The sequence below is a fragment of the Molothrus aeneus genome, chromosome 1 (assembly GCF_037042795.1).
Source record: "Molothrus aeneus isolate 106 chromosome 1, BPBGC_Maene_1.0, whole genome shotgun sequence".
NCBI lineage: Eukaryota > Metazoa > Chordata > Aves > Passeriformes > Icteridae > Molothrus > Molothrus aeneus.
In genome coordinates this window covers 98,709,195-98,721,002 of record NC_089646.1, presented here as the reverse complement: position 1 = coordinate 98,721,002, position 11,808 = coordinate 98,709,195, and the positions used below count along the sequence as shown (strand labels likewise).

The 11,808-nt window shown below is 41.3% G+C and overlaps 2 protein-coding genes across 2 annotated transcripts in view; one reads left to right on the top strand and one right to left on the bottom strand.

The window, feature by feature from the left end:
* Window positions 1–758: 758 nt before the first annotated feature.
* Window positions 759–6,325, bottom strand: LOC136553972 (nascent polypeptide-associated complex subunit alpha, muscle-specific form-like). Its single transcript, XM_066545784.1, has 3 exons — window positions 6,311–6,325; window positions 2,543–2,894; window positions 759–1,776 (listed from the first exon to the last, which is right to left on the bottom strand). Exons 1-3 carry the CDS (start codon window positions 6,323–6,325, stop codon window positions 1,409–1,411), a joined length of 735 nt encoding a protein of 244 aa, XP_066401881.1. The 3' UTR covers window positions 759–1,408.
* The window catches only part of CDH7 (cadherin 7), an 82,522-nt gene continuing 73,149 nt past the window's right edge, over window positions 2,436–11,808 (top strand). The window contains exons 1-2 of the mRNA XM_066561267.1: window positions 2,436–2,574; window positions 11,397–11,797. Of these exons, the coding sequence (XP_066417364.1) occupies window positions 11,588–11,797 (210 nt within the window). The 5' untranslated portion in view covers window positions 2,436–2,574; window positions 11,397–11,587. The remainder of the gene's footprint in view (window positions 2,575–11,396; window positions 11,798–11,808) is intronic.

The following is an 11,808-nucleotide window of genomic DNA, read 5'->3' as shown; positions in this document are numbered from 1 at the left end:
GTGACTGTAAAACGACTTAGTCCCTATTTTGAACCTGAAGAGCAAAAAAAAAGTTTGAGGATATTTGCTGAAGTTTATGAAGCTCAGGACCTCTTGTAGATTCTTTTTTTATGCCATCCTATTTGCAAACAAAGATTTTTTTTCTCTGTTTTTAACTGTTCTGTTTTCATCATTGAACTCATAGCTACTGAATTAAGTGGTAAAAAGATAAATTTTCATGATTGCATCTCTGAATGAATTTGAAAGAAGATAAAGCAGAGGTATTTATGATATTTCATGATAGAAAAAAGATAATCTGTCCTTGAACCTTGTCCTCTAAGGATCAGTGCAGAGAGTCTTATTTTGATTAACTTGTAAAAGATGAATTAGGGATTGGGGGAAGAAGAACAAAGGAAAGGCGAATCCTTAATTACAATCTTAAGCAACTGTGTGCAATCATGTTTCAGGATTTTCTTGCCTGAATACATCTTATTAAGTTGGAACCATGCACTCAGACACTCCACAACTTGGAGAATGTAGATTGCTTCTAGTTGCTCTCTTTAAACCACTTCTTCAGTTCACAAATGCCATGTTGAATTGCCTCCCTCTGATTAGAAGGGTGACATTGGAAATCACATCTGAAAGTGAAGCTTAAAGACAAGAAATAGCAGTTACATATTACATTTATTAAAAGAGTTATGCATGCTGCAATTGTGTATTCAAAGACTATAAACTAATTCAGAAATTAGAATTATTTTTAAAAAATCTTTGTGATCCAAACCAATTGTTTTGTTGCTGCTTTTTACTTATTGAAGTGACTTTATCCACACATTATTTTATTAGTGTTAACAGCACACTTCATAGCATAATGTATAGTAGGAATGAAAAGTAATTATATATTCACCTGATTAGCTTGTTTATATCATGTTGAAAATGCTTTTCTGGTAAAATGCTTTTCTGGTAAATATAAACCAAAAGTCATTGGCCAAGGTGCATCTCTTACAGCTGCCCTTGATACAGTCCATTGTTCTAAAAACAGTATATGTTAAAAATATTTTTGTCCGTGAAAAATGTCAGTTCAGCAGCTCTGCCAACATTTGGAACCTCTGCATTTTTTTTTTTTCCTAGGAGGCGTGCTGACTCCTGGCTGATCACGTTTCAGTTGTAGATCTGTTTCGTTCTGCAGACCCAAACGGCTTCAGCAGTGCTGGAAGGAGGCAGAAAGTTTGTGCTGCCGCTTTCCCAGCCGGACCGCGTCCGAACAAAGCAGGTACTCATTTCCCAGAGCGGCTGCCCCGAGCAGCTCCGGGGTTGCGGGGCTTCGCGTGGGTGCTGCCGGGCACCAGCCCCAGCGTGACACCGAGCCTTCTCCTGCTGCCGGTGCGCACACTCCGCTCTCTCCACCCTTTATTCTGGGAAAGCACCCGGTTCAGTTATTCAACGTATTTTTTTTACTTTTTTTAATCCTCTTCTCCCTGCTCACCACCACCCCGGGTATAAACAGCAGCCAGGGAGGCGTGACAGCAGCTCTAGGGAGACAGAGGGCAGCAGGGCTGCGAGGTTTTAAGTCCCCCGAGCAGATCGGTGGTGGCTCCGTGCTCTGCCCGGGGACCAGGAGAGGGACGGGGACCCCGGCGCGGCCCCGCGGCTGCCCCAGCCGGGCAGGAGGACGGGCCGGGGCAGGGAGCGTGGGTTTCACAAGCGGCAGGCTGAAAGGGCAAAGGCTTAAAGCAGGGACTCCGCAAGTTCGGTTTAGTTTTGCGACTTTGTCTTCACGCCTCGAAAGCTCAGTCGAAGCTTGTAGGACAAATTGCGTGGTGGGTTGTGGAGGGGGGGGGAGAAGTAAAAAAAAAAAAAAAAAAAAAAAATCTTGAAGTCTCTCCCTCAACTCCCTGTTTCAAATGCAAATAGGGAGAGAGATTGGTTCCCGCCCCACCCCCTAGCCCGGCTCCTGATTTTTATCCAAAGGACTCCATCTGTATATCCTGTCAAGGAGGAGGAGGAGGAGAAGAGGCGGGGGTTGGGGGGGTAGTGGGGCCGGGCAGGCTGCTTGCTCCCTGGATCCCGCTTCAATAGCCACCGCTGGGTCTTCGGGAGGTACAAAGAGTCCCTGTGCCGCCTCCGCGCGCCCTCGGACGGAGCTGGCAGCCGGCTCCAGCCACCGAGCCGTGATATCCCCTGCCCAGAGCAGCATCCCCACCTCCTCTGATTTCTCCCTCCCTCCCCGCTCCTTCCCTCCCTCTTCTTCCTCCTCCTCCCGCAGCCACGATCCGCACCCAGTCGAAGCTGGGCTTGGCACCGGCACCCACTTCTCCCATCGTGTGCCCAGCGGCTGCCTGTGCAGTGCCGCGCTGTGCCGTGGAGGAGGAGGAGGAGCGGAGCAGCGGCAGCGGCAGCGCTCCCATTCCCGTCTCCGCGGGTGCGGGCGAGTGCGCGGGCGGGCGCGCAGCCCCCATGCCCGGTGGGCGCCCCGCCGCCCGCCGCCCGCCCCCCCGTTCTTGGGAGCATCCCGCCACCACTTCGCCGCGGAGGCACCGCCAGCCCTTGGAATTAAAATACTCACCACGCTGGGCAGCCGAGGGAAAGGGGGAGCAGGTAAGTGTCGGCTGCACCTGTGCCTTTCCTTGCCTCCCTTCCCCTTTCTGTTCCCCTCCCGTGTAGGCAGAGGGCGGTCGGAGCAGTTGCAGGAAAGGGCTGTGCGCTGTTCCTCCGCACCCGCTCGCCCCGGAGCGGCTCCTGCCCGGAGCGGAGCCGCGGCTCTGCGGAGCCGCCGGGGGCGGCGCGGCCACGGCCGTAAGTTTGGCGTTCCCCGGGCTGGGGGCGGCCGGGACCGGCCGCGGGAGCGCCCAGAACCAGGTGTGGTGGGCAAACCGTGGAAAGTGAGAGCACTGGGACTGTAGGTGCGTGTGCACCTTCTGAGAAATAAGAGAACAATAGCATCACTCTTGACTCTTTGGAGAAGTCTCACAGACAAGCGGGGACGTGGGATGGGGGAAGGGAGGACCACAGACTTCTGCAAAATATAGGCAACCCTAAGTCCTGACTGTCTCAGTCCTTTCTGCCAAGCCAAAGCGGGTGTCTTGCTTGGGCTCCAAGTCTGGCAGTGATGCTACAGTGCAAAATATTATAGAGACAATGAAATTTCCTGAGTTATTTCCCAGAGCTTTTGTCCTTCTATGTCAAAGATGTTCTAGAGTTTGCAAATGTTGAAATTATGGGAGCTGTTTCTTTGATTAGTATTCAGCTGGTAAGGCTAGCTCTGCAGTGCTTGGCTGATGCTGACCCTTCCCCCTCCGCCCTGTCCCCCAATCCATCCACATATCCACACACGGACATGTCCTGCTCTCCTACAATAGGCTGTGTACACCAGTAGCAAGAGGTTTGTCATCTGGATCCTCAGACTTCTAGTTGCTAATGGAGGCAAAAAATAACCCTTTTTGAGATATGGTTTAGCCTTTATACTGCTTTCAAAAGGTGAAGTAGTTCAGGTGAGCCAAGATTCTACAAACGATGACTTCCCTGGGATGTGGGAAAGGCTAGGAGATGGATAATTGTGATGTGCTCTGGTTCTGGGAACTAAAATGCTGATACTTTAATCTTTTCCCCTTGCAAGGATAAAACCTTATGTTCTGATAGATAACTTGCTCAAGCCAAACCAGAGACTTGAAAGGGCAGAGTATACTTCATAGTCTCTCTAACAAGACATACTGACTTGCAATTTTTCAGCTAAAACATAGGTGTTTGTGCAGCTTTGCAGAAAATAAATTGCTTTTCCAGGACAAATAAATAAATGCATAAAAGAGCCAAACTCTTGAGCATGCCTGTTTCTGAAGCAGTCTCTCCTTGGCGTTGATGCGTGACTTTACTTCTCTATCTTTATTATATCTACTAATTGTTTCTGTGTTGCATTATTTGAGTTTGCAGGGAATTGTTACTGGTGAAAGCTATGTACTTTGTTTCTGAGAAAGGTGGGTCTACACAACCCCAGGTGCAGAGCTGTTCAGATGGGCAGCAGCATGAAAGTTGCATAACTAAATTAAGTTTGCTTACCCTGTAGCTTCTGAAGGTACAACAGGTCAAGAGATAAAGATCAGCTATAAAGTGATGCTGATTTTATTCTCAGCAGTATTGTATCAGTTTTAACAATGCAAAAGCGAAGTGAGGATATTTGGGAATGGTACGATTGTGCCTCATTAGAGCTAGTTCAGTGCAACGGGTGTGTTACCACCTTTGGAGAAAAAAAAGAACACAAAACCCACTTAACAAACCCAAAAGAACTATCCAGGGACCAAATGTGCTATTATTTTTAAGTCCTTTTACACAATTTTATAGCTTTTCAGTCTGCAACTACCAGGGGATCTAATCTAGACATCTAGACACACATTTATTTTAGGGTCATGAAGAAAGGCTAAGTAAAATTCAAAAAACAATTGCAGTAAAATCCACAGTAAGGGAGGGCCTAGCTCTGACAGCTTTTAATATTAAGTATGTGCAATATCTAGGGTTTGAGTACTCAATAAAGGTTTAAAACTACCAGGAATATTAGAAATATATCAAAGGTAATAATCTGAGTTACCACTGCATGTTAGAAATGTGTGTCAGTTAATGTGAGTGAAAATACAAACATCAGTAATATAGCTGATTTTCTTGCAAAAAGCCATTAAAGATTACAATTTTAATCAAGAAACATTTCACCCTTATAATGGGAGACTTTACTGTAATTAAAGGCTGATGTGGGTCATTAGAATAGTGTTAAAAGTCAGATGACAGCCTCACAACTCTCCTAAGTCTACTTTCATTGATTTAAATAGCAAGGCACTATTGATTATTTGCTATTGATTTAGTAGCAAAATATTCTTATGTTTTCATGTAAGAGTGTAATTGTAAAGCATTTGTACAGCACAAGATTAACTGTGAATTTTCTGATGAGAAGAATGGATATAATATCCACATAGATTTTCGCCTGTCCTTTTCATGTATGACTGTGTGTACGGACACGTTCCCACATTTTTCTGTGTTTCTTCAGCAGTCAGAGACTTGACTGAAGAAAATCATTACTAATCCAAGACCTTATATTGTTCTACTCCAACTTAAATTCCTACTTTGCTATAAACCTGGCTAAGCCTTTTCTCAAAGGGATTCAACTCACAAATTGACTCCCATGTGTGATGAAAATAGAAAATATTTCAAACTTCAACTGGTTTACAGATGAAGATACTGCTTGGGAGTCAGTCCTAGTGATGTCTAGTAAGTTTTTGTGAGTGTTTTCAGTCTATTGACTTCAGTATCTGATGTGTTCAGCGGTTCTTCAATGAAGGCCTTTTTTGAGCCATTCCTTTTCCTTTAGTTTATCGCACACTTTTTTTTTTTCATGTACGCTTTCATGCTACTACTGGGTATTGTTTTCTCATGGCGATAAAAATCATTAAATTCTATCTGAGGAAGGGTGCATAAAATAGATGGTTACTTCAGTTCTTCCTGTCAAACCAGGCTTAACTCTAAGCAGTAATGCAGGAGTGCCTCCTCTGGGAATTCAGCAGTTCTGCAAGAAAGTCATCCCTAGGTATTATGTGACGTTCTTCAGCTGAAATGAGGCTGCAAAAATTGAGCTTGTGGAAATTTAAATATTTGCCTTGATTGGTCCCAGATCCACAAATACTGCTGGTGCTTCTTTTCAATAACTGATCAAATTAGCATAATCCTTCCCAGCACCATAGATCTTTCAAATGCAAGGTGAAAAACCAATAAAACCCTTTCACATGGAGAAAATTATATAAGAAAAAAAGATCTTTCTTCTGCTAATTTTGCATGGGGAAGAAAACAAACTTACCAAGAACCCAAATAATTTAGCACTCTAGACACGTGCAATCTTATGATCAACTGCAGAGCAGTGTAAAAGACCAAAAGCTGTTGCCTGGTTTTATTTATGATATTTTTTAAAGCCATATAATTTACTGCAGTGTTCCTCGTGTTTTTCTATCGTCTCATCGGGTCCTTTCACCTGAGTCAGAGGGTATTGGAGCCAGTTTAGTGTAACAGTGCCATATGTTTGGGGCAGTGATAGTTTTTTGCTTGATAACCAGAGGCAGACTGCAGGATGTGCACTACATTTACAGATCTCCCATGTGAATATTTAGGCCAGTTAGCGGCAGGAGGTTGTGGTCTGTAGTTCTAATGTCATCTGGCACAGGGAGTTAATAGGTTTCATCAGACTGCCTTGACTTGCAGAGCTTCATTTCATCACAGGGTCCCCACCTCACTTGCTCCAAGGCACCCTCCTTTTCTTTTTTTCTTTCTCTGAAAAAAGTGATAACCAGACATTGCAATTTACACCGTAATTAGACATGTTATCGTCTCAAAACCTTTTTGTCTCAAGGATCACATTCCTGTTCATGTGCCTGTGGAGGAGTCTCCTGTAATATTTAGGATGTGTGACATGGAGGAGCTGCAGACTTGTAACAAAGGGGAATTTTCTCTGCCACTAACTGTAACACCCTGTCCAATGGACATTGTAAAATTGAATGTCAACACATAAATATTTCAGTGAGGGCAGTCCAGCTGTCAGGGGGCTCACCTGCTGGTTCTACTTTGCTTAAGGGATCATGGTTCAAGATCCAGTGGCAACAGTCACCCTTGGAATTATTTCAACACCCTGGCTCTGATTTTACTGTATGACTAAAGTAGAGAAAAAAACAAAAAACCCCATGGGTTAACTATGCATTGTTGACCACACTAATGCAAGATTTATTAGCAGGTGGTGACTGCTCAGTCAGTGAGGTCCATATTTTGGACCTTAGTAAAGTTTGCAATGGTATCAAAAATTGAAGAAATTTGATGAAAGGACAATAATGGGGCAGGGGGGAGGACGAGGGAAGAAAAGGCAATAAAATAGGACTGGTAAACTCTTCAGTTACAACTGCAATGCATTGCTGACAGAGATTTCAAACTAGAGTAATGCAATCCAGACTGGTGGAGTTTAGTAATGGAAAAGGGTTTGGATTTCCACTTCTTCCTGAAGCATTTTACACGTTAGAAACACTTGAGGACAAAATATGCTGAAGGACAAAATCCTCAGTTGGGTTGAAGAGGTTGACAGGAAAATGATATGGTTCATAGATTAAGCTGGCACTGTGACACTGGTAGCAATGTGCGAGCAGAAGTCTGCAGGAATTTGCATTTTGGCTGCAAAGGTTAGGTGGTGCAAAGATGATCTCAAGAGCATCAGCAAATTGCCCTACAGGGCTGGGGAAATCTCAGATGTGGGGAAGGAGGGCTTCCATGATGATATCTCTGAGACTGAAAACTTGTCCTTATCTGCTGGTGCTTATTGTGACACACAAACAACGAACGCTAGACTTGATGAGTTGTTTTAGAAATTATGGAGTGAAGCAAAATATTCAGAGAGATTTTCAGTGGGTGTAAATTACCCTTAATTGCTTGCAGTGAGGGGGACTTTTCCTTTAAGTTGAGGATCTTATTCATGATGTGAATGTTTTCAACAAATCAAGATTGGCCCTTGGAGACAGTGCATAATAGTGTCTTTTTGACATTAGCAGATTGTTTTGGGAATGTAGAGTAGTAACATTTTTCAGTTTAACAGTGTATACCAGTAGACTGTGGGTTAAATATAGTTTAATTTTTTACAGCAGATGGGAGAAAATGTAAGGTTTATGATGTATATTGAATGAAAAGGTTATTATGTTTTTTCAAATGTGTATTCTTCAGTCTGAGGTTTTATATATCAGCCAGCTATTTAAGAACATAAACGATTTTTTTGTTTAGATTTTTGGGTTTTGTGGGTTTTTTTGATTCTTACAGCTGTTCACTTGGGCAGCATCTTACTGCTTAGTTGAGACATGCTACCTGCACTGTCCAGATCACATAACATACTCTCCAAATTACACACCAGTTCTACTACTTTGTATTTTTCATATTTGTTATTGCCAGGACTAAATATAAAGCAAATGGGGAAAACAAGCTTAGATATGAAAGCTAGAGCTTAATGCTTTAAATACACTAGCAGAAAATTTTATTTTTAAAGGCCTAAGTCACTTTTAGGTTGGAAAGTGTGAATGAGGAGATATGATTTGGTTTATCCCTATTTGGGGAGGGCAGTAGCATTTGGGAGATCAGAAACAAGATGTAAAGGTACACTTTTATTCTAGGGTACTTATGCTATCAAAAGTGTAAATATTTCTCAGTTTTTTATATTCTGAATCTTGTTTGTGTAGAAAGAGATAGTGTTTCCTAAAAGAGCATCTTTAAACTAAAAGTACAAAGTGGTTGCAGGTCAGTTTTGCCATCACACTCAAGTCAGTAAACACAGATGACAGTGAAGACACTGGAATCAGAGCACTGAATACCCTCTGTCACTGTCAGTTTTAGTTTTATCCACTGCTGCAAGTGCAACCCTGAAATCTCGAGCTGTGACTTAATGAAGAAAAAAACACCAACAGTACCTCTTAGTTTTCAATTTTATGAATGCTGTGACGTTGCTTACGTGGTCTTGTGGACTTGATACTTATGTACATCATAGAACAGGTGATGTTGAAGTGCTAGTTATGCTTGGACAAAATTAACACAAAAAATCTCTATAAAATTATCTATCATCTATCTATCTATCATCTATCTATCTATCTATCTATCTATCTATCTATCTATCTATCTATCTATCCATCCATCCATCCATCCATCCATCCATCCATCTCAGTAAGAAAGGTAATGAAATGCAATTTAATAATTCTTCCCAAAACGGAAATTATTTTTAAATATAAAGAGACTTCTGCTTTTGGAGATATCAGATATAAAAGGCAGTGTGCTGGAAGAACTATAAATAAAAACCTTAAAAAAAAGGGCTTTAAGAGGAATAGGAAGAATTATCCTGAAGAAAAGAAAAAAGGGAGGGAAGAATGTTTCAGAGCAGAAAGTGCTGCCACACAGCTGAATAAAAATAATTGGAATTTTGGAGTCTGTGTGGTGAAAGTATTTGAGAATGAGTAAACCACAACAATGTTTTTTTTCTAGGAGGTGTGAGTATTCTGCTTTTCATCAGATTGTGCTGTCTAGCATATGGACTGTTTTTCAGTTGGTATTTTGGGTGCGTTTTTCAGTTCTGTGCTGTGGAGTGTGGCTGGGGACCATGGCACTCCATATGGTGGCTTTCATACTTTCCTGCAGGTGTAAAAGAAAGGATATAAGAGTACACTGTTCGAGATAAAGGTTAGAGCAATTCTAGGTTTGAAATGCCTGTTTTGAGCAAGAACAAGACATTTCAAATTGCTTAGTGAAAAGACTCTAACATATTGTAAATGTTTTACTGACATTTCTTAAGAAAATCCATTTTATATTTTTATCTCTGTTAAATAACAATCTGCTGCCTCTTTGAAATAAACTGACAGTTTATCAATATCAGATGTCTTTAACATGATGTAACTTAGACACAGAGAGGGGAAATCAAGGATGCATAAACAGCCTCTACTACAAACAACACTTACCGTAGCAGAACAGAGCAGTAGGAAATGAACATATCACAGGGAAAGCACAGCTACTTCCTTAACACTCATTGGCAGCCCTCTCAGTAATTACTGTCATATGGTCATGATTTACCCAAAGGGCCAGATCAAAACTGAGTTATGACTAGTTGGGATTAATCATTTCAAACTAGGCTCCTCTAACTAGGATGACACCTGCTTGTTAATCCTGCTGTGACAAGAAATTTGGTCCACGTTGAAGTGACGTCTTATAATTGTAGCATCATGTTTTCAAAATTAGGGTCTTTAAGTAAGGCTTGCCTATTCTTTTCATTTTGCCTATAGGGAGACACTGGATTTTCCTATTTGGAAGCCTTCAAATTGCTTCTGCTTAGCAAACATGCTCAGTGGGTTTGTGGTTTATCCCACCAGCCTCTAAGCAAAGCCTTTCTGGTGCAGGGCAGTACCACAGAAGGGATTACAATAAAAAGGCTTTAAATACAGTCTGTAATCAGAAGAGCTTTTTATTTGTTTCATGTTTCTGCCCTCTAGGTACCTTTGGCAGCACAATGCATAGGCGTTCTGCAGCTGAAAGAGCCTGACATATTGAAAACAGATAGTAGATATCACATTTCACTCAGTTTTAGTAGTAATGGGTAGGACTATGATAATCAGTCCAGAGTGTTTAATGTGTATGTGATTTAATGTCTAGCCTTTTTAGATTAATTAAAAGTATAAAGGATGAAATCTTCTTTCTTCCGTGGCTTCCTAAGTAGCAGCAGTTCACTCCAAATTAATGCCGTTATCTATTTTAATTTCATCCTTATTTCCACTTCATGTTTGGCACTTCATAAATGCTTCTTGTCTCCCTTATTGCTCACTTGGACAAGGAGGATGTCTATTTAGGAGACAGCTTTGCTTATCTGGTGATTCTTCTAAAAGGCGAAGCTATGTTTGGTTCTGACTGACAGAATTTGTACTTTTAAAAACATTATGCTAAGTATACATTTTTACATGGGCAGAGGAGGCTCACAGATATAAAAAGCAGAAAACAGTCTTGTTTAAGTATTGAAGTTTTCTCTTTCTAAAAAAATGGGTTTTTTATTAGTAAGTCTTATGGGTTATGAAATGATAAAATTTTTAAATAAAAACTGATTTACATTTGTTAATTCTGGAAAATCATTTGTAATTAAATCAAGGTTTCATTGAAACTACAAAATGACATTATCTTCTGATCTTTCTGGGCATATTTCTGTATAAATAGTCTAACATATTTCTTACTTATAACTACATATAAAGTAGTCTAACATGTTTCTTACAGTGCCTGACATTTGCTTTAGGAATGCAGTGAAATTGAGTGGGGAGACTCAAGGCTTTTTACCAGGTCAGGTTCAGATCAGAACCAATCATAGCATCTGGTGAACTGTGACTAAGAATCAATCAAATTGTTCCAATTCATCTTATGGTCCTTCATTTTACTTTTTAGTTATATGGGAGAGAGTTAATCTAGGATAGATCCCTGCCATTATTACAACTTGGTGCCTCTAGCTGGTTTGTAATTATATCATAGTAATGGCAAGTAAAGCAGACCATAGCAGGCAGAAGAGAAAATATCAAACCAAAAGCCTGCAAATAATAACTACACTTACTTTGATTATTTTAAAGAGGAACAATTTTAGCATTTATACTGGAAAAAAAACCCCTGATATATTAAGAGAACATTTAGGAGAAAACTTTATGGCTGTAAACGCAGTTGTATCAGCAGTAGTAATGCCATCCAAGAAGTTCGCTATAAACTAAGAGAGATTTATGTAAACTCATTGGTGTTGATGAGGAGAAAAATAATGAATAAACAGTTTCCATACATGATGTGAAAACTGCAAAGAATTTGCATTCTCTAAAAAAAATTTAAATTCTGACAACAGTTCTTGTCTTTTTCCTGGATAGGTACCCATTGCACCGTTTCTTTGGTGAAGGCTGTTCAGCAGTGGTGACATCTTCCAATCAGCCACTCTGCAGATTATTATCTCTGGACTCCCAGCTGACACCCTGCCGGAGGCTAGAGCTACTGAGACAACTGGAATTGTGCCTGCTTTGGTCAAGGTTTTTTCTTTCACCGAGGAGAAAAAAAAAAAAAGATGAAGTTGGGCAAAGTGGAATTTTGCCATTTTCTTCAGATACTAGCTCTTTTCCTATGTCTTTCTGGGATGAATCAAGCAGAGATCACAAGGTCCAGGTCAAAGCCCTATTTTCAATCAGGGAGGACGAGAACCAAACGCAGCTGGGTGTGGAATCAGTTCTTTGTGCTGGAGGAATACATGGGTACAGACCCACTCTATGTAGGAAAGGTAGGGGATTG

Excerpts from the sequence above, each read along its gene's own strand:
- LOC136553972 (XM_066545784.1), bottom strand. Across the intron at positions 1,777-2,542 it reads TCCCTCGGCTGCCCAGCGTG|CTTCGACTGAGCTTTCGAGG; the intron begins GTGAGTATTTTA and ends TTGTCCTACAAG.